Consider the following 23179-nt stretch of genomic DNA (forward strand, 5'->3'; position numbering starts at 1 on the left):
ACCGCCCTGCGCCACACAGACATTAGCACGGACTGGGCGGATATGACTCGTCGAGTTGCTACGGGATTTTCAAAATAAGAGTATCGATACGAACCAAACGTTGCTAGCTGCCGGAGCCATAGATATTATGAGACCCGTCACAGGATTTTCAAAATAAGAGTATCGATATGAACTATTTTGTTACACGCCAGGTGGCGGGGCAGACCTCTCATCGTTACTCGCCAAACCTTAAATCTGCCCGCCATTGGCGGTTGGCGGGTACTTATTTTGTTCCCTGAGTCCATCCATCACCACATGTGCCCACGAGGGGAGGAGGCGGTGTGCCGGACGATACAAGATGGCGAGCCAACCCATTGAACCTCTGATATAGCTCAAGGCTAATGCCAGCCTGATTCGAATACCCCTGTTGCCAACTCCTGTTACCTCAACAGTCCGGTAGGATTGAACTGATTGAACTTGAATCATAAGAACTTCCACGGATTGAACTGACCTATATCCTTTTCTGATACACGAACTGATTGAACGAGAACACAAGGACATTCCAAGGGCTTCAACCCCGTTCACCCTTTTGTTACTTTGATATTGTATTTTTGTATTTGATTTGATTTAATTTGATATATGGGTATTGATATTTTCCTATATGAAGGGAGTCTTAAAGGGTAATTACACCCAGTAAGCTACTTGAACCACTGATAAGCTACTTGAACCATTGATATTCTCCTACAAGAAGGGAGAATTAAAGGGTAAATACCCCCAGTAAGTTATTTGATCTACTGATGTTCTCTTGTAAAGAGGACGAGTTAAAGGGTCAATGTACCCAATAAGATACTTGAATCCCATTGATGACATTGATTATAGTTGAATCACTGATGGTTCTCCTGTAAAGAAAGAAGGTTTAAAGGGTCATTTCACCTAATGAGGTATTTGCATTCCCATAACCTAGAATATTCCATTTGGTACTTTTGTTGTGTTACACCTTCAAAGGAAGAGTTTAAAGGAGCATTTTCACCTAGTAAGGTATTTGCGTTCCCTGCACATTTAAAGGTTTAGACCCATCTCCCGCCAATGACTGATTTACACGTCATTCTCCGCCATGCGTTGTCTGCCAATGACTGATTACCACGTCATTGAGATCAATATTTCAATATTTTCGTCATGGTATTCACATTTCACCCACGGAGCCTTGACTGGTGCTGTAGATCTCCGCTCAACTCTCCAACGCTTCAATACCGCCACCAGGTGGCCGATCGGCGAGTTGCCAAAACCGGAAGTGACCGGAAATGCTTGGTCCGCACGCTATTCCATCCGGCCACTCGCTATCGCTCACGGGACTCCATCTTGACACACTGGATATCGATCCGTTGCCATAACTCAATAAACAACATTATTTGGACGTATATAGTATTATACAACCTGGAAATGGATCGCATAGATCAACATCCCATAATAGCAATCTTTTTGCTCTAGTACCATCCCCCATCGCTACAAGGAAGCTGCCGTGAGTTATAGCGTTTTTGATTATTATTATCCATACAAACTGTTCTGATCTATATATCACCCATACTACATGAATCATTTAACGTCGGTCATTGCATTATAAACGACCCCCCCCCTCCGGTCACCAGCAGATGATGAGTCATGACGTTTAGGACCTTGTACAATTGAAATTTTTAATATAACGTTGATCGGTGTCAAACGGCATTTGATAATCTAATATGCATTTATGGCTATAACTCACGTTCTATGAAATACAGCAGAAAACGATAAAAACATATTTATACTCTGGACGGTATTTTAGTATGATTGTGTGAATGAAAAAGTAAAACGTTCCTACATCCTGAACGATAGATAATTGATGTTGAATGGGCCATAGTAATGTCAATTTAGCAATACAATTTATAGCCCTGCAAAGAAGGTGAACATCTCCATAGACAAATAGAGCTGGCAGAGGACGGTTTAGGATGAATCAAAGTGGTGGCGGAGAATGGGTTATGTTTAAACATTTACCCATTGAAATGATAAACTGAAATAGATTTATTTTTTCAATTTACTGGTGATAAAAGGATACATCCAATATCCAATCTTGAATCTAGCTTTTAGCTAGAGATAACCTCAGAGACGTCCGAACCTAATGTGTTGATCTAATCAATCTAGGACTTGATATCGAAGTAACCCTCCCGGAAGGAGAGGTTACAGAAAGAACCTAAAAGGGATACTTCCACTACTACCTTGCACTCATACGTCTGTATGTATTATGTATGTCTAGCTAGCGCGCATTAGAAATAAACCGGTTATTGTTATAACTCTGTCTCTGGTCCACTATTCTTATATTGTGTATATTACTCCTCTCCTCGTTTCGTACCTAGAACTGTGCCCGTGGCGAACAGCTGTTACAAGTAGGACGGTGACACAAGTGCTACATAAACACGTTTCGCAATTATGCCACATCAATGTGGAACGCCCTACCCAAAGCTGTAAAGGAATGTGAATCACTACCCACTTTCAAAACCACTCTCAAAGAACACCTACGGGAGACTGCAATTCGAAACTGGCCCCTGTAAATGTCCTAACCCAACCCCCTCCAATGTACAGTTTTGCTTGTAGTTGTACAGTGTCCCCCACCCACCCACCCCTCCTACCCAACCCAACCCCCCCCCCCCCCACCACCTCCAATGTACAGTCCCCACCCCCACCCAACCCCACCTACCCAACCTCCTCCAATGTACAGTTTCTACGTCAAATGTATATACTCTCTTTTCTGGACTCGTTTTGTATCACAAACAGTACTATATTTGCAAATCTGGTATGTCATAAATGTATAGATAGATACTGTCTATCTGTATGTCATGTATGTCATATTATGCTATGATGAATTGAAAACGGGGGACCCTGATGTAAACAAGACGAAAGTCTTTCTCTGGTCTGCATCCCCTTAACAATTGTATGTATTGAGCTGTACTGTACCCATTCTGCAATCTGTTAATAAAGTGTTCAATCAATCAATCAATCAATCAATCAATCAATCAATCAAGGCCTTTTGTAGGTCCAGCATGACCATGCCGCAGTATTTGCCCGCGTCCACCTCTAGTTTGATGTGGTCGTTCAAATAGAGAAGGCATGCGTCAGTGGAGTGGGATGTTCTGAAGCCAGATTGGAATTCGTAGATTAGCTACCTTGTAGAAATGGGCAAAGTAGAGTCATTCCCGAAAAGGTTGCCCACCCCTGATCTAGAACAACTCTTTTTTGAGTACTTGACTGAGACATGTGGTCTTTTTACATTCAAACGGTTAAAAACCCCGATGTAAACCATTATGTCCTCCTGACCTGGTGAATCTTGATGGGCGAGCAGCTAATCCAAAATGCGAATATGACACGCACGAACTCCCGCCGTAGAATTGAACATTTACTTGACTAGGCAAACTAATTTGGTCAACAGTATTGCCTAGGTTACGGTATGACCCCAACATCAACCATAGCGTTGCAAAGACACAAAGTAACGTAATGAACTATGCAACAGCTGTGGTTTAAGCATGTGGCACTGGCTACTGTTGCTACAGTTAGCTGAGAGGCGTGGGTGTCACTCATGTCGGCCAGGATACGGCGTTAGCTAACTTTTCCATTAGGTTAAACCTAGCTTCTTGAAACGTTCACTTACCTTTGATAACTACATGCGGGGAAGAGCGTTGAACAACAAAAGATAACTTCCTAAAATGTTTTACAAAACAATTAAAGCTTTATATTTCGCACTGGAACCATGTGAAGTTTGCAAAAATGACCACCTTTCCGTCCCGCAGGCAACGAGGTGGACAGCGACACCTGGCCGGATGGATCCACGCGGGAACTGGTGGAGTGTTGACATGTCTGCACTCTGCAGGCAGCAGTCCCGCAGACATCCTCACATTATATCTACAAGGATAGGTCTAAGTTACTTCACCCTGACTTGACGTTGGAAACTGCACAAAAATGCTCCGGCTTTTTGGAATGAGCTCATGAATGAATGAATAAATGAATGAAAACTTTATTAACAGATTACAGAATGGGTACAATACAGTACAGCTCAATACATACAATTGTTAAGGGGATGCAGACCAGAGAAAGACTTTCGTCTTGTTTACATCAGGGTCCCCCATTTTCAATTCATCGTAACATATATGACATACATGACATACAGATAGACAGTACTGCTCCATCTATACATTTATGACATACCAGATTTGCAATTACAGTACTGTTTGTGATACAAAAAGAGTACAGAAAGAAAAGAGTATATACATTAGGCGTGGAAACTGTACATTGGATTGGGTAGGTGGGGGTGGGGGGGGACTGTACATTGGAGGTGGTTGGGTGGGGGGGGGGGTTAGGAGTGGGGGGGGGGGGTTGGGTAGGAGGGGTGGGTGGGGGACACTGTACAACTGTACAAACAACACTGTACATTGGATTATTGACAAGACCATACTTGGTAATTTACTGTACATTGCAGGGGGTTGTGTTCGGACATTTACAGGGGCCAGTTTCGGGTTGCAGTCTCCCTTAGGTGTTTTTTGAGAGTGTTTTTGAAAGTGGGTAGTGATTCACATTCCTTTACAGCTTTGGGTAGGGATGCTAAAGGGATCTATAGCCATTTCCAGTGTCAAATGTATGAATGAATGAATGAAAACTTTATTTAACAGATTGCAGAATGGGTACAATACAGTACGGCTCAATACACACAATTGTTAAGGGGATGCAGACCAGAGAAAGACGTTTGTCTTGTTTACATCAGGGTCCCCCATTTTCAATTCATAGTGATCTGTGTGTAACTGTATTAATAACCTTTTTAATCATTTCTTTCATCGTATTTATCCGTTTTGTATATTGTTGAATGCTTTTTAAATGCAAGCCAAATCAGTTATATTGATGGTATGACTCGTGAACTATAGCAATACAAATGTGAAGATTGGTGTATATAATTACTGTATACTAGTCCTTGCGTTGCAGCATGAATGGTATTGAGATTGTACATTTCAAAGTACCAATTTGGACAGTTAAATTATACTTTATTAATCGTCTTGGGGAAATTTGTCCTCTGCATCTGACCCATCCTCACTCTATTTTTAGGAGCAGTGGGCAACCACACAGTGTGGTGCCCGGCGGGGACCAACTCCAGTTGTAATGCCAGTAGGCTACCTTGGTCAAGGACAATGGCAGGAGTATGTATAGGTCTACAGTAGCATGCACATTTTTTGGTAGCATCTGGTCAAACTAGTGCAAAAAATACAGCAGTCCTTGACTGATGCTCCTTTAGTTTGAGGGGTATCAACAACTAGCAAATCAGTGTTGATGTATGATTTTACTTCAGTCTTTCACTGTACTTGTGGTTGACCGTTGCACCCTTATGCCCACTGACTGGGCCAATGTGGTACTCAAGCATGTGCTGATTGAATCAGCATGGTGAAAGGACACAGATCAATCTGAGCAACAGTTCAGACCCGGCCATTGGGAGAAAGGGAGGAAACATTAGAGAAAAACAATGCAAATACCAGGAGCACTCATTCAATGGTACTACGGCTATGCTTGCACCTCATGGTACCAAAGCACCTCAAAGGCCCTAAAACAAGACTACAAACATCACAAAACAAACTGGTCAGACTACTGCTTGACCTTACTCCTGCACATTTAGTGAAAGGGTTAACATTCTGTAGTGTGGTAATGAAAGGGTAAACGGTTGTGTTGTAGTGAAAGGGTTAACCGTCTGTATTGTCACAGTGAAAGGGTTAATCCTTTGTTAGTGTAGTGAAAGGGTTAATACCCCCCATTGCTGGCCACCAACTTAAACTCATGTTCAAATGAAGCTCTTACTAGTACACATGTTGTCCTGTGTACTGTAACACCTTTTAATGTCCTGAGTATACTTACTGCAGCATAATAGGAGTTGTTTTTAGGAGTGGCTTGGTGGTGGGTCTCCTAGTCCAGCAGGGCCTCCAGCCCGTGGGGGTGACTGGTTTCCCTCTGCTAGGTGTCCCTGGAATCACCTACCTGAACTTGCAGACATGAGCCCATCGCTTCACCTTCTTTAATCGTCATCCTGTTAGCAGGCCCCGGGTGTAGCGTCTCAACTAAAAGGTTTAATTTATCTCATTTTGAGTGTAATATCAAGCTGGAAAAAATACAATAGCTATTTTCCAGCTTTTATTTCCTTCAAATGTATCTTAGTGTACCAGTGTCTTAGGTCACAGAATACCCTTTTTAGATAAAAGAAATAGATAAAAGTAAAGTAAACGTAAAGTGAAATCAAAATTACATGATCAAGTTCCCCGCTATGACTGAACCAATCACACAAAAAATGTACATACCATTATTCTAACATGATATATGATAGAAATGCAATTAGTTCTGGTGTAGGCCAACTGATGCCAGAGGAAATGTATTGTACACTGGAACGTGTGCAAGCTCATGTGCACACGTACACAACTTGTATGTTAAGAAAAAGACATGTCTTCTGAAAAATCATTTTATTAAAAACTATTGCTAGTTACATATTCCATTCATGAACGAGAAATGTGCAACTTCAAAAGCCAAGGCAAAGAGATTAAGGTTTATTCCAGAATCAGCAGCTTGTCAATTAGTGTTCCAATATCAGATGACTGGCATGAGATTGTGGATTTGTTTTGCTCGTTTTGTCTGTAATTAAAAAGATATACTGTAAATGTTTTCAATCAAAACATAAAATTGATTGCATATGCGTTCACCCAGAGCACCCAAAACAATTACACCCAAATCATAAAATATAAAAAAGAAATACACAACATAAAACCATTAAAATTAACAAATATTCTCTTGTATATTATAGTTTAAATGTGCTTTTATTTTCTTTACTTTCTCTAATAGCAAATAGAATCAAAGGCTGACCTTAGTCTCCATTGAGATTTAACAAATATTCCAAATTGAACCCTTGCTCCTAGAAAGACCATCTACACTTAACATCTGTTCTAGAATTACAATTCTAGAATCACATTCTGGAATCTGTCAGCCTACACTAGAAGGCAAATGGTTTACATTTAGAGTCAGTGGTGTTTCTTTTTTGTAGTGTTTTGAGTTGGCATGGGGGGGAGGGAAGAGGACAATGGCAACAAAAGAGAAACACACATTTGACCCTCTAGTGGTCTTTTTTTTCTTTTGCTTTTTTTTCCTAAACCATCCACTCAGTAAATATCTACATCTTACTCAGAACTGAGAATATGCTCCTACAGAACAGAACAAGCACTTCACTAAAGAATTAATTAGGAAAAACTGACATGTCCTCTCCCAAGTACAGTTCTGTAGCCTTAAAACGACTACTAGGCAAGCAGGGCAGGCCATGGGGGGGGGGGGGGGGGGGTTCTGGTGAAGGAGGATTCCACGGAACTCAAAAGTTTTATATTCTATATAAAACCATTCATATCACAAAATCTGACTATGATACATATAGCCTTACATACATACAAGTTCATACATTCCATTATCACAAGGAATATAGAACTGTTGAGTTCCATACATTCTGAACTAGTAAGTTGCTACTATGAACACAAACCCCGACCAGTTACCCATCTCATCTAGGACACACCGATCGGACCCATCATAAACTAGCGAGGCACTCCAGTTAGCCCACACAAACATTTCTTGTTAGAGGCAGTCTCATATTTACACATTCATAATATAGATTTGCAGATAAAAAGAAAGTAATGCGCCCACTGAATCAACAACAATCAAATTATGCGATGTGATGCGCCCCCCCCCCAGCACAAGAAAGTAGCATCTGGTTTTACAACAGGGTCCTTAACATATTCATCATGACAGGAAGAAGATAATGACAGAACCGTATTGCATAGGGCAGACTAAGCTCCCTACTCTTAACATGGCAGAGAGCACATCTGCTCTATTCAGTGTATTTCCATCAGAGGCACCCCAGGCCTGCATAACAAGGTCATGAGGTTCATGTCCCACACGGCGAGCAAAATGTGTCCAGTTTGTGTTTCCATCGCAACTGTGAAGTTGTGATGCCAGATAACAGTGGGAGTTTGGCCTATGATGGACAATCATATTCACGTTTAAGCAAAGAGACAACATGCCCACCCAAACCCCATCAATGGACTATTGCCAACTTTTAACATGAGACCATACGGATAATAAACAAATAACAGTTTTTAGTGTAACTTGTGTGTGTGTGAGAGTGTAGACTGGTCCAAGGAGATAATGTTGCAGTCATGTCATTTGGCACATATACATTACTGTGGTACAGCGTAAAGCAAGAGGAGGAATAATCACAATCAAATCAGAAGCGTTAAGACATCTGATTAGTTGGATAAACATTGATTCTATTCAGTTGTAAGATCGATTATTTTTAGTGTCATTTAACCATAAGAAAAATGTTTTTTCATTCTCTAGATGAGAAAGCACCTTGTAATACCCACTAATATATGCAATGAAAAAATTACAATTACAAATGTATTCAATAGTTCCCTTAGATTAGTTTGGCTAGTGTAGTACAGAGTTCCAAACATTCAAAAAGTTTCCAAAAAAGGTTCAGAGATGAAGCCACGATCATCAGTTTGGTGTTGGGAGTAGTAGTGTTGTGGGAGGAGCTTCTGGTCGAGGTCATAGGTGAGTGGTTAGTGTTGTGGGAGGAGCTTGTGGCCGAGGTCCCAGGTGAGCCGTTAGTGTTGGGGCTGGTAGAAGTGGTCATAGCGTCTTGTCAAGTGCCCACAGGGAGAGTAAAGCCGTGTCCGTTATCCAGATCGTTTCAATAGTGGCAAGAGTCAGTCTATCTGGTTCAACAGAGGAATGTAAAAACAGAGCGAGGAGACATTGTGGTGGTGTAGAGAGGCAGAGAAAAGATGGAGAGAGGGAGGGAGAGCAAGGAACAGAAGGTAGAATGTCCAGTCGTTAATGTAGTGGCGGTGGTCCCTCAGTGGGTGTTGTCAGTTCAGCAGGGGCAGTAGGTGGCAGGAGGCTGGCGTCAACTGATGCACACAATCAGTTTTTCTGGAAGAGAGGAGGATGGGGATGATGAAATGCATAGATGTTAACAACAAGTTATGTGCTCATGAGATCATTCCCGTTATTTCCAACCAAGACCCTATTTTTCTGTACGTAGAATCATACTGAGCGATTACGACCAAAATCAAATGGATGATATAAATGAGCGTTTGTGTTTTTTCTTGTGTGTTGTCGACAACTACAGTCGTTTGCAGCTCTGCCAGCTGCAATTCCAATCCAATGGAGCATGTTACCCAAAACACTAAATATGTCCTTTCAGATTCATTTTAGAGTTGAAAGACATATTTAGTTGCTTTTGCAAACTTCTGCAAGTTTGCCTTTTAGTTTGAACTGCAGTTGGAAGACATACAACTATCATAAAACAATAAAATACAACTTGATAATTAGACCAGGAAAGAGCAAGACTATAGATCAATAGTTATAGAAAAATAGGGATGAAAATACCTGGCGAAAGGTACATATATACAAGATGTGTTTTCAGATACACTAACACAGGCTATGCAACACAGTACACAATATATAGGAAGCCAAAATCAGCACAAGTTACACAGGATCAACAACATCCAAATATATGCACTGAAAAAGACAATGGATGAGAACAAAATCACTGTGACACCAGCAGGGGGAGCAAGTAAGCAAGTCTGAATACCATGGAAGTTCACTGACACACTGGTCACCATCAAATTCCACACACAAAGTTAACTGATACAGATTTTAGGCCATGCAGTGAGTTGGAGGCACCGGGGCCAGTGGGACACATACCATGCGCTCACATGCAGTGTGACTGTGCTGTAGCCTAACCATCGTAAGAATCCATGAGAGGCACTGAGCCATGCCTCTGCCCATACATCCCTCCCTGAGAGAGAGAGAGGAGAGAGAGGAGAGAGAGGAGAGAGAGAGAGAGAGAGAGAGAGAGAGAGAGAGAGGGAGAGAGGGAGAGAGGGAGAGAGGGAGAGAGGGAGAGAGGGAGAGAGGAGAGAGAGAGAGAGAGAGAGAGAGAGAGAGAGAGAGAGAGAGAGAGAGAGAGAGAGAGAGAGAGAGAGAGAGATAGAGAGAGAGAGAGAGAGAGAGAGAGAGGTGGAAGAGGGTAGAGACAAAGAGAGAGAAATACAGAGACAGAGAGATCGAGTGAAGGAGAGTTGGAGGAGAGACAGATTAAGGAAAGACATTAAGAAAGGAGGGAAGGTACATGAGGTGGAGAGCAAGCGAGACCAGGTGAGAAAAAGAAAAGAATAAAGGGATATGTTGATGAACAGAGTTATCCCAGTGAAAAGGAAGGCATTAAAGAAAGAAATAAACAAAGAAAAAGAGGACAAGGGTCATCAAGTAGGTTTATTTCAAGGTTAGGCAGAGTTGAGAAAAATACACAGCAGTAAACAGACTGCGTTGAGCGAGTGTGGAAACTGTGAGAAACGGCTTAACCACTGCAGTGTTTAGCGAGACGTGCAGCGACATGCCGTGTGTGGGCATGTGTGAGAGTGTGTACTTTCACACACTACCATTTTAGGGGGGAAGTAAGGGTTACTGATCTCCTTCGTGTACAGTCACTGGACCGTGGATCAGAAGACAACTATGTGTGTGTGGCGTGTGTTTCTTCAATTAATCAGTCTTTCAATAAGGTATTTTCCCCTAAAATCCAAGTCACTTATCCAGTTGTTAACCAACTACAATATATAACTGGATTTATTAACCTGCCATTTCTAAACCATTCTAGTCATCCCTTCTGTTGATGTTTGAATAATTAAAATGCTACTATTTGAATCACGTGAAACCTTGCGTAGTGAGAGCAGAAGACATGCTTTAGAAAATGGGTGAATTACTTGATGTTAAGGCTGCATCAGTATTCGTTTCTCTGCTTGGCTACTCTCAGACTACACACACTAACAGAGGTTCTAAGAGATGTGTGTACTTGTAGCCTCTTGTTCAGACCACCGCGTGGAAGTGATGCTGCCTCTTGCTGCAGTTTAATAGCAGGTTGGCCCGGATATAAGACGACCCCTTCTTTTGGAGATCAAATCTTGTTTTTATAAAGAAAATAATATCCGACCAGAATGAACCAGTAATACACGTTATATTATTTATATTTATTTTCTATATTATTTCATATAGAATATATTCATGTATTATTATTTATTATATGATTAGTATTACTATTACTATTTTTTGCACTGCAGTTTCTTTGCACTGGGCTGTATAAATCATTGTATATCTTCCTGTACATTTGACTGAATTTCCCCAAGGGGATCAATAAAGGAATACTTATTACTGTAGATTTTTGGACTGTATATTTTAGAATGTATATACATATCTCAGAATGTATATCTTTGACTGTGTATTCTTATTTTTGACTACCTAAATGTTTATTCTGAAGTACTTCTATCTATTATATTCTATTTATAATGGGATGGCTAACCGAAACAAATTATTTGTCTCTTAGAGGCCGTAGTGGGCTCAGTTTTTAATCTGGCTGGAAGAGCATGGTATCATAATAAACTACGTTGTCTTATATTCAGGCCGATACAGTAATTAGACCTACTTTAGCCTTTTTACTTTGCACTCATGTCACTTTCACATTCATGCTGCATGTGTTGTTGGCAATGCATTTACAGCCTAATAACCAGAACATGTTCGTGTAAAGGTGTTCCAAAGAAATAGAAGATTCCTTTGGCTTAATCCATTTTGATAAATTAAATCATGTGATTTATGACAACAAATGAAAATAGCCATCCCGGGAGGGTGTGTGAGCTGGTTTTACTACCTTGCAAGGTCCAAATGTCCCCACAAGAATATTTGACCTGGAAAAGTGGTGTCTTATGAGGACTGTTTTTGCAGACCTCAATAGGGACGGGATTCTTTTTTAGGAATAAAGGCTCATTCAGATCAGATCAGACAAATGCGGGGGGGGGAAAACAAGTAACGGGATAACGCGCGAACGTATGCATGAAAAAATTATCTCTTTTTTGCATCTTGGACGGAAGAAAGTCACTGTCAAATGACCATAGTATTGTCCCCATAGCTATAATATAGAATATAGATATAGCTCTCCAAACATAGTGACGCACAGTGAAAATATGTAATGGAAACCTGGCACGTTAGCTACAAGGCCAAGACTAATAGCTGGCACTGAATGAGTTAAGCACCCCCCACAGCAAATGGAATGATAAACGAACAAAAATATTTGAATCTTTTTTTTTTTCCACTGGTGGGGTAGTCGACAGACTACCAGTTGACTATCTGCAATTTTCGACCAATCAAAGTCAACTATACAAATCCTTAGTCGAGGTCAGTCCTAATATATATATATATATATATATATATATATATATATATATATATATATATATATATATATATATATATATATTTGTTTTTGTTCTGGCAACATATTGGCTAAATATGCCTCTTTTTATAAATATGTATTGATAAGTGCTGTAATAAAATTGTCTAATAAATATGCATGATCAAGTTCAACAACGTGTGCTTTTATTTTGATATTCCTTAATTCCATGTTGAAATTACACGATACATTAACACATTCAGGGCCAATCACGAGTATACTCGTTATTGGCCGACAAGCATTGAGCGCCAATAACGAGTAAACTCGTTTTTAGATCCTTTGATCTTTTTCCTCTGATCCCTGTTCTAAATCATCATCCGGATCATTCTAGCCGTCCCTGGCTCGTTTGTACATGCATTGGAATTGCAATGCCGATCGAATATCACCAGGTGGCAGTATCATCTGAACTGGAATTGCATTGGCGTGAATACACGTCTTCCTTTTCTTCTTTTTTTTGGTAAGGGCTCCTCCTCCTGCTTGAACAGAGATTCACATTGATCGCCTCGAAATTCTGTTGCCCAAGCGTATTTTACCATCGAAACGTGTATAGACATATACACTGGTAATCGCGATGGCGATACGATCACTTGGAATTATTCTTTTTGGAATACCTTCTGGCTAAGGTAAGGTATATTCTATGTCCATTTTACCGAACCTGAAACGTGTTTTTCTAACGATCACAGTTCTGTGTTTTACCGGACGTAAAATATGCTCGGCAAACAGGATCACAGTTTTGAGTTAAAACGACCCCCCCCCCGCCCCCCCCCCCCCCCCCCCCCCTTGATGATTTTGTGAAGGTACATATGTACATGTTATATACCTTTGATTTGGGAGTATTTGGGGTTTCAGGGAATCAATCAGAACGATTCGGGCTTATTGCACATAACGCGTTTTATCTCGCGATCTATGAAAAAAGACTGGATTATCTTGGAAATGCGATGTTTAGCGTGTAATAAACTACAGTGTGTAGAAACAAACTCTTTTTTCCATGTTGGACTGCAAGTAGTGTCTGTCAAATGAGCCACACCATTGTCTCCACAGCTATAATACAGAACACACACACAGCTCTGCAAACATCGTGAAACACAGCGGAAATGACTATTTTAAGATGGCCTTCTAGCAGGAGAGATGGGGATTAAGCGTGGCACTGAAAATGTTAAGTGTGGGGTCGCCAAAAAAAATCCTAAATAAAAGTCAAGTCAAGTCAAGAGTTTTAATTGTCACGGCATACAGGTCTTGCCCGCAACGATGTGCAATACAGTGGTACATATAATAGAATCAAAAGAAGAAACAACATTGTGCAGTAACAGATAGCAGGTAACATGGAGTGACATCTCGGTATCTGTACATAGTTATTTACAGCGCATGTGTGACATGCTAGTTAGCTTTGGTAGTGCAATACACTGTTCCTGTTATTCTAATTTAAAGTGACCTTTCCTTTGGCCATAAGTGTGCGTGTGTGCGACATGAGTGTGTGCCCGCTCATGTTAAAGTGTTAAGTGGCTGCTCGTGTGTGAGCGTGCACAGTGTGCGTGTCGTGTGTGTGTTCATGTGTGCTTGTGTGTGGACAGTTCAATGTTCTGAGCACTCAATGTACATTGTTCATGGCTCTGATGGCCTGGGGGAAGAAGCTGAGCCTAAGCCGCTCTGTCCTAGTAGCTGAGATTTGCAGGCGTCTGCCTGACCTCAGCAGCTGAAACAGGCTGTTATTGGGGTGGTGAGGGTCTTTCATTATCCTGCAGGCTCTGGATTTGCACCTCTTGTTGTATAGAACCTGCAGGGGGGGTAGTGCAATACCCGTGGTACGCTCGGCTGAGCGCACCACTTTCTGTAGGGCCTTCTTGTCCTGTGCCGTGCTGTTTCCATACCAGGCAGTGATGTTTCCGGTCAGGATGCTCTCTACAGCTCCTGAGTAGAAGGACTGGAGTATCTTCCCCGATACTCTGAACTTCCTTAACTGTCTCAGGTGGTAGAGACGCTGTTTCGCCTTCTTTACTACTGTGCCTATGTGTGTTGACCATGTCAGGTCCTCTGAGATGTGGACATGGTAAAATGGGGTCATGGTATAAAAAAGTTTGAGAACCCCTGGTGTAGCTAGATGCTACATAACCTACCACATGGCCTCTAATGGCCACCACAGCCAGAGGTGTAGATAGATGCTACATAACATACCACATGGCCTATAATGGCCACCACAACCAGACATGTAGATAGATGCTACATAACCTACCACATGGCCTCTAATGGCCACCACAACCCTATGTGTAGATAGATGCTACATAACCTACCACATGGCCTCTAATGGCCACCACAACCAGACGTGTAGATAGATGCTACATAACCTACCACATGGCCTCTAATGGCCACCACAACCAGACGTGTAGATAGATAGATGCTACATAACCTACCACATGGCCTCTAATGGCCACCACAACCCTACGTGTAGATAGATGCTACATAACCTACCACATGGCCTCTAATGGCCACCACAACCCTACGTGTAGATAGATGCTACATAACCTACCACATGGCCTCTAATGGCCACCACAACCAGACGTGTAGATAGATGCTACATAACCTACCACATGGCCTCTAATGGCCACCACAACCAGACGTGTAGATCGGAAATGAGAGCCAGAATAAAACCAGGGTTTTCAAGTGGGCACCTCCCTTCACTGCCGTCTCATTAAGTTGGACTCACAACACCTCAGTTAGCTCCAGCATCCACGATGTGACTTACATTTCTCCTTAACCCTTTCACTGCCACACGACAGAAGGTTAACCCTTTACTATCACACAACCGACGGTCGTTCACGCCATTTCTCCCCGATCCCCTCCCTGCTGAACAGGCGCCCTGACTGACCAGTAGGAACCGCAGTTTACAACGACCAGGACATACACCCCACCGGCTTCCCACCCGCTAACACTGCCAATTGTGTTAGTAGGGACGACTGACCAAGCCGGAGGTACCGCTGACAGCTGGATTCGATCCCAGAGTCTCTGCGGTGGTAGGCGAGTGTATTCTCCACTGCGCTACCCAGCCGCCTGTCAAACTGCCTTTTTAAAAGGATTGTGTACACAAACAAACAGTGAAGTAATCTCCTCAAAACTGGTTTGGTCGTTGTGTCCTCATTTGATGCTCCAAAATCTAAACAAGTTCGGAGTAGTTGGCATCAAGGCAGAGTGTCAAGATCATTCCGATGCGTTTGGTCCTTTAGAATTAAAAGTGAGGTCATAGTCAGGTTAAGTTAAGGGTTTAGGTTCAACATAGGATTAAAAGCAAAGTTCAGACTTGCATACAGATCAATAGAATGTCCTCTCAAGTATAACACAAAGTTAGGTGTGTGTGTGTGTGTGTGTGTGTGTGTGTGTGTGTGTGTGTGTGTGTGTGTGTGTGTGTGTGTGTGTGTGTGTGTGTGTGTGTGTGTGTGTGTGTGTGTAACTGTCTCACCATCCTTTCTTCCATCATTTATTCATCCCCTATTGGCCTATCTCAAGCCTGCCCTCTTTAAGCGCACATATTTAACTGACGGGTCTCTTTATAATTGTATGGAGAATGAATTTTGCCTGGTCTTTTTACGGATTCGGCATCCGACATGTTATTTAGGCACTGGGGAAAATGACATAGGCACGAAGTGCTCAGATTAACAAGCCTAGACAAGCCATTTAGCTACATACACCCACCAAGAACGATGTGGTCAGTATAAGGGAAGAAAGAGGTGCTGGATAATAAATAATTAAGATTTGATTTAGACTAGTTTCCTTGTGTAATTTTTTTTTTAAACATTCATGGAAGATTCAAGGAAGTCATAAAATTGTTGAAAAGATACAGTACGTCACTTTTAATATGCAACGTTTTTGTCCCTTGCCCGTTAGTAATTGTATGTGGAAATGAACACATTATTCAAACTGTGTTTGCATTAGTACCTGTGCTGCTTCTTTGTCAGAAGGTTCGAGTGTGTCGTCCAGAGTGTTCCTCCTTCCTCTCTGGTCCAGTGTGGAGTAGCCATCTGGAGAGAAGACATGTATAAATACGTGCATGTGTGTGTGTGTGTGTGTGTGTGTGTGTGTGTGTGTGTGGTGTGGAGAGTGGCCCGTTCGCTTGAAGCCTTTTTACAACGCATCCGCGTTTCCGGGTTTCCGTTTTGCGCTCTGATTGGCCAGGTCATGTGACATGAGCGCCAATCGTGGGACGGCAAGTTTCTACACTGGTTAAGCTTAGGCACTCTTCGAAGTTGGTTAAGGTTAGTGTTAGTCTTAGAGCGTGACGGCAAGTTCTTTCGCCGGTTAAGCTTAGGCACTCTTTCGAAGTTGGTTAAGGTTAGAGTTTGTCTTAGAGCATGGCGATAGAACGGCAGGTAGTTTGCAAGGCTGTTCGACGCGGAAATGGGTGCACATGTCACATGACCTGGCCAATCAGAGCGCCGGAAACGCGGATGCGTTGTAAAAAGGCTACACGCCGTCCGTTCAGCCGAGCGCACAATTGGAGGTGGGCTTCCCTCTCTCCAGGACATTTATACCAAGCGTTGCAGGGCCAAGGCTAAGAGAATAACCAAAGACTCTAGTCACCCAAATAACTGCCTCTTTGAACTGCTGCAGTCAGGCAAGCGCTACCGGAGTCTCATGGCCAGTACAGAGAGACTCAGAAGGAGCTTCTATCCCCATTCCCCAGGCCATCAGGATGCTCAATGACTATGTAACAACCCATCATCTACACTCATTGCAAACACATCCACATGCACACACTCACTTTAAACAAACACTCACCTTGACACTCACTTTAGACATTTATCAATTAAAGAGATTTGCACTACATTCATACCTCATTTGCACCTTACCTTAAAGTTTTGCACCCCATTGTCCACATTTGTACCTCATTGTCTGCATTTTACTCATTGTACTTAGGTTGTACTTTAGATTGTATATTGTATATTCCTCTTTTACTTACTTTTTTACTTCATGAAGCACACTCTCAGGGCTCATACAGAACCAAGCATTTCACCGTAAAGTACATGCATTTTATATGTGACAAATAATAAACAAACTTGAAAACTTGTGTGCGTTAGACTTGCTGTGGTCGGTGGTAATGGTGTTACTCGTTGACACAGTGGACCAATGTAGCAGCATAACATTCAAGATGAAAAGGAAGCGCTCTACAGATAGCGTATTTTTGTAAAATGTGTCATCATGAGTTTATTAACCATTTGAAATTCCACATCGCCGTGGCAACCCTAGTGTGTGTGCGCGTGCGTGCATGTATTCTGGGATCACACCTACCTGGTCCCAAGTCATTCATTGGAATCATATCTCTTTCTCTGTCCCCTTTTACTCCTGAAAATAAAAGATAAAAAAACATGATAAGCAAAGATAACGGATAACTGTTATACCCTTGAATGTTTCTACCACCTGTTGTCATCGTTAAGAGCTAATAATGCCACAGGGAAAAACTGTGTGTGTTTCTCTCTCTCTCTCTAACCTTTGTCTATGAGTGGCAGGGTGCTGTCCTCATAACCTCCGTTGGCCCTGGTGTTGTTGCTGGGAGGGTTGAGGTTGATCATGAAGTCTGTTTTCTTCCAGCCATCCTTCTCCAGGGTGCGCCTCAGTTCCTTATAGGCCCACACCGTCTGCAGCACCAGGCCTGCGCCACGTACCTCGCGTTCCGAACGGTTTCTGATGAACCCGGGAGGGAGATAGAGGGGAGGGGAATGAGTGTCATAAAAGGACACAAGGGAGAGAAATGCCCCAACTCGTAATCTTAATAGTAGGCTGCTTTTTATTTGAAGTAAGAATGGGTACCAAGAACTGGTGCAATTTGGTAAGTGTTCCCGATTGGCCAGAACCAAAATAACCGCTCTAGCTCCTAGACAAACGGTGCTGCTATCGGTACTTGGCTGTCTAATTTCAAAGATCAAAGGAAGCGTTCTACAGAAGGCATTTCCTATTTACTGTATTGTACGCAGATTGCAGAATGGGTACAATACAGTACGGCTCAATACACACAATTGTTAAGGGGATGCAGACCAGAGAAAGACTTTCGTCTTGTTTACATCAGGGTCCCCCATTTTCAATTAATCATGAATTGTAAGTAAGGGTGCAATTAGCACCGTGCAATCCATTCTTTGTGGATCTAGCCCAGAGTTTCAAAGGATGTGCAATACAGGCCGCAACCCATCAGGCGGCGGTATTGGACGTTAGCGATCTCAGACCCATTCCCAACGATAACAGCATTGGATATGAATGGAAATATCGAATAAAATAAATAACAATGAAAACCCGACTTTTCTCGGGTTTGGCGCTCGGTGAGTTAACCCGACTTATCTCGGGTTTGGCCTCCATTGTGTTAATTAATGTTGTGTATCTTTTTCAAATGTATCCTATAGTAAAGACCCTAACCGTATCAAAACAGCAGTCAAAGGGTATATTTTCAGCACTATGTTTGTTTACCAATGATTTTAAGTGTTAGCTAAATATTAATACGAAAAATGTACGTTATTTTCATGATTATATCTCACAGGTCGAACAAACCTGAACGTTATTGCCATAAAATACAACGTATATAGTTTCTTTACCTTTCTGTGAATGTAAAAAAAAAATCTTCAAAATCTGATGAAAATGGTGGAGCTATGGACATTATAAAAGAAGTTACTGTACTTACAGTAGATTTCATTCACGGCCTTTGCTGCCCTGTAACGGGCGCCTGGTGGTACTAAATCCAGATTTACCTCTGCCATTGGAAAGAGGAGATGTGGCCCGATCCATAGATGTATGACTTAGCCATAATAAGGTAATTTATAGGCCTGATATTCTATATTCATATTTCAAATTGCAGTGTCCGGATTGAAAAAATTCAGTACTGCATCTACAAACCCCCCCCTGTAAATCATCTGCCCTTTATTCATTTGCTTAGATTTTTTGTACACTTGATCTCAAGAAGAAAAAAAACGTCACGTCTGGTCAATGTTAGCATGGCAGGGCTGTACGTTAACTTTTTTTGCACATAGCACTGGTGCTACAGAGGTTGATAGTTTTGTAGCACAGGCCAAAATCTTGTAGCACAAGTATAAAACGTGTTATATTTGTAACAGTCACAAATGTGCCTATTGTATTTGTGTTATTTAGTTGCAGTGCTGACAAGTTGACGTCACACAGCCAGCCACACGTTATGTGTAAGGAATTATGGGATTTGGTGTTGAGTGTATGGACTCTACTAGGGGTGGGAATCACCAGTTTCATCACGATACGATACGGATTCTTTGGACAACGATACGATATTTGCCACGATACGATGCAGGTGCCTGCAATCGATATGAGACGATATCATAAGCCCATTTAACACAATCAGTAACATTTAGATCAACTCAAAAAAGGTAACAAATATAATTTGAATAAATCTATTTAGCTCTTCCAGACATTTAAATGAAAAACAATTTATTGTTTTTAATACAAATATACCTCCTGTTCACTATAAAGTGCCACGTTTTGATATATTGAGCTTTAAAGCCCAACCTCCAGGTTAAACCCTACTGATCAATTATGGGTAGTTTACATCATTGGTATATAATTTCATTATTTATTTTTTTCCATTTGACACCGGAAATGCCACTCTGAAAGAGTTAAAAAGGTCCATGCACGAATAACATGCACGCGCGAATCAAAAAAGCTTATCAAACGCCGACGTCACTACAGGTGCATATTAATGAGCCGAATCTAAAACCTAGCACGGCCGTGACGTCACTTCAGGAAATGCCTTGCCCGTCCGGGTCAAAGTACTAGTTCAATGGTGGCCCACTAGGTGCATCACAGTTAGCCTATATAGCTCCGCCGTCCCTGCTGCCTACAGTCAGGACCACTACACTGACGTTAGCCTATGGTTCTCTCCTCTTTGTGTGCCCCCGTCCTCGCAGGTGTCCTGCGGAGGAGCTTGTGGACGCGACAACAGCGGCGGCCGTTGTTAGCTCATAGCTATCGTGAACCACTAGCCTTTACGGGCTCGAGCACCCTACAGGCTGCCACCATTGTCGCCGTTGCAGGGTACCCGTGGGGACGGGGTGTACAGAGAGGGTTGAGAACCATTTTGGGTCGGCCGTTCATGCCGGCCAGCGAGCCGGATGTCGGGATATTTTGTTAGCACAATAGCTACCAAGCTAAGCTATGTTAGCTACTAACGTTATAAACACAATATGTGTACAACGACACAATGATTTACATTATTACAAATATGGTAACGTGGTTGTGGCTTTAGAGATGGGTGGTGGCTTTAGAGATGGGTGGCTATAATCACGGAGCAATAGTGTTAGGTGAAACAGATACATTTTCATTCGGCTAGTAGTAGCAAGCATATATCAGTGCCTGCCACTAGCTGTGTGTGACTCTCAGCGCGCCCTGGTGAGCCCCCTGGTGCCCTGCACCTGTTGTGACGATCATTTCGATTACACACGCACGTTATGAACCATTGATTCAAATATGGTGATTGTGTTGGGCAGACAAAATGTTTGATAAAAACGCTAAAACTGGGTCAATTTCAATACTTTTTTTTCCCATTCTTCATGAAAGTCACTGTTGGCCTAGTCCACATTGTTTATTGAACAAAAATACAACGTGAAGGTTGACCTTTAAACTTTAAGTAAATTTGTTTGGAACACACAACCTAAAACCCCTTCCTCTCCCAAACTGTTCCTGCAATTGCTTTATGTTGCATGATGATCATGAATACATTTACTATGTATTGTATTTTTTATGTTTAAATATCAACATTATCTGTCCACCCTCAGTACATTTACTATCAATATAATATACTTGTCTGACTTCATCTGATCTTTTCAAACGCACACACACACACACACAGAAGGGAGAATGCCTGCCCCTTCCCCAGTCCTCACTCTGCCCGTCTGCTGTTCTCTCTATGGCTCTGAACAGGGTTAGCTTGTTGTTAGCTTACGTAACGTTAATTTGACGTGGTCATAAAGGAATGGCGAGGATTGCAAAGCATGTTAGATGCATTTGACCCGTTGCGGAATAAAACAGCAGGGATTAGTTTTGGGTCACGAAATAGGCACACTAGCCTTGCTATGTTGCAATGTCCGTGTTCCAGACGCTACTGCTGTGTTGTGAGCCGAGCGGATACGACTCCATGGGATTTTCAAAATAAGAGTATCGATATGAACCGAACGTTGTTAGCTGCCGGAGCCATAGATATTATGGCTGGAACTGCGCTTGGGCGGAAATGAGACATGCCACAGGATTTTCAAAATAAGAGTATCGATATGAACCGAATGCCCGAATCGCACCAGTGCTACTTAAGTAAATCCATTCATCGCACAGGCCGATGTTGCTGTAGCACGTGCAACATATATCTCGCACTGTACAGCCCTGCATGGTGTTATTCACCGTCAAAGATGAAAAAAATAAAAAATAATAATTGATACTCCTTTGGTTCATTACAATTTACTCAAGCATAGTAACAGACAATGGGAATACATTCCCTGAGGTCCATAGATACCAAGAACATGCAAATGGACCTTGTAGAAGTGGAGAAATCTTCCATTTACTTGGGTATGTGCTTTTAGGCGAATTTAGAAAAAAATATGGCTAGGGCTTAAGAGGTTAAAGGGGACATGACTAAATTAAATATCATACGTATATTATAGAATTTAGTTGTTTGCCTTTTCTCCCACTCGCCAATTTAGTAGTTATGCGAATTTTCCCCTGACCTACTGTCAGTCTGGGGAGGGTATAGACTACCACATGCCTCCTCTGTTGGTCTAGGGAGGGTGTAGACTACCGCATGCCTCCTCTGTTGGTCTGGGGAGGGTGTAGACTACCACATGCCTCCTCCAATGTGGAGCTGCTTCTTTTCACCTGACGGCAAGGAATTTCACTGAGAGAGTGTAACACACGCAGAGGTTCATGCCATCTCTACCTGATCTCCTCCCTGCTGAACAGGCGCCTAGACCGACCAGCAGGAGTCGCTGTTGCAAAGACCAGAACTGATACCCCCACAGGCTTCCCACCCGCGAACACTGCCAATTGTGTTCGTAGGGACAACTGACCAGGCCGGTGGTACCACTGCCGGGAATAGAACCCGGGTTTTAGACTTCTACACTACCCAGCTGCCCCATAATAAGTGGTTTTACAATATCAGAAATGTAAACAGAATGGCCTATATTTTTAGGACAGTTTTTGAAAAGAAAAGCATCTGCAGCTAACAAATGTATGAAAGGTAGCAATAACAACTAATGATTGGTGGAGCTACATTATTGTTGTGAAGGGCCAGATTAAACTGAATATATATATATGTATCGTTTGATATACTTTGTATATTATTTAAATATATACACAGAATATCCCTTTACCTGCGTACGGACCAGAGTAATATTCGCTCTCCTATTGGACAGCGCCCCCAGGCGCCAACGCGCAAGCCCCCAACGGCAAGTTCAAAGACAACTGCAGGCATGTCAGAACATGCCCAGAGTCAGCGTAGTAATACGAGACAAGGACTGAGGTTGGGACTAGATATTCACTTAAGTATAAATACGGCGCAGGTGTAAACAGCAGTAGTTCAGTTCATTCAGTACCTTACCCACCTTCACCACGAGTCAACGTGCAGTGAAGTGAGCAACCTTGCGTCTAAATAGAGCATTGAGAACCGCGTGCGAATAGAATGTTAAAGTGTCAGAGTTTAATGAAGTAACGTTGAGTTCGACTTAATCTAATGTGAAGTCAATAGTCGATCATTTATTGTATATCGTGCGGCCACAATTTATTGTATATCGTGCGGCCACAGTTCTTCCGTGTGTAGCATTACCCATCGGTTCGTCGTGTCTTTAG

The 23179-nt window shown here is 42.2% G+C and overlaps 1 protein-coding gene across 8 annotated transcripts in view; it reads right to left on the reverse strand.

Annotated features, from left to right (window-relative positions):
* Positions 1 to 6476: 6476 nt before the first annotated feature.
* ctnnd1 (catenin (cadherin-associated protein), delta 1) overlaps positions 6477 to 23179 on the reverse strand; it is a 148175-nt gene continuing 131472 nt past the window's right edge. For 7 of the 8 annotated variants that reach the window (XM_084319413.1, XM_084319411.1, XM_084319407.1 and 4 more), the window contains 5 exons: positions 17829 to 18022; positions 17630 to 17683; positions 16280 to 16362; positions 9778 to 9871; positions 6477 to 9000 (listed from right to left, as the gene is read on the reverse strand). In XM_084319413.1, the coding sequence (XP_084175539.1) occupies positions 9812 to 9871; positions 16280 to 16362; positions 17630 to 17683; positions 17829 to 18022 (391 nt within the window). In that variant the 3' untranslated portion in view covers positions 6477 to 9000; positions 9778 to 9811. The remainder of the gene's footprint in view (positions 9001 to 9777; positions 9872 to 16279; positions 16363 to 17629; positions 17684 to 17828; positions 18023 to 23179) is intronic. The other variant, XM_084319409.1, reaches the window with a different exon arrangement.

This window comes from Notolepis coatsorum, assembly GCF_963971535.1.
Source record: "Notolepis coatsorum genome assembly, chromosome: 7".
In the NCBI taxonomy this organism is placed as follows: Eukaryota; Metazoa; Chordata; class Actinopteri; order Aulopiformes; family Paralepididae; genus Notolepis; species Notolepis coatsorum.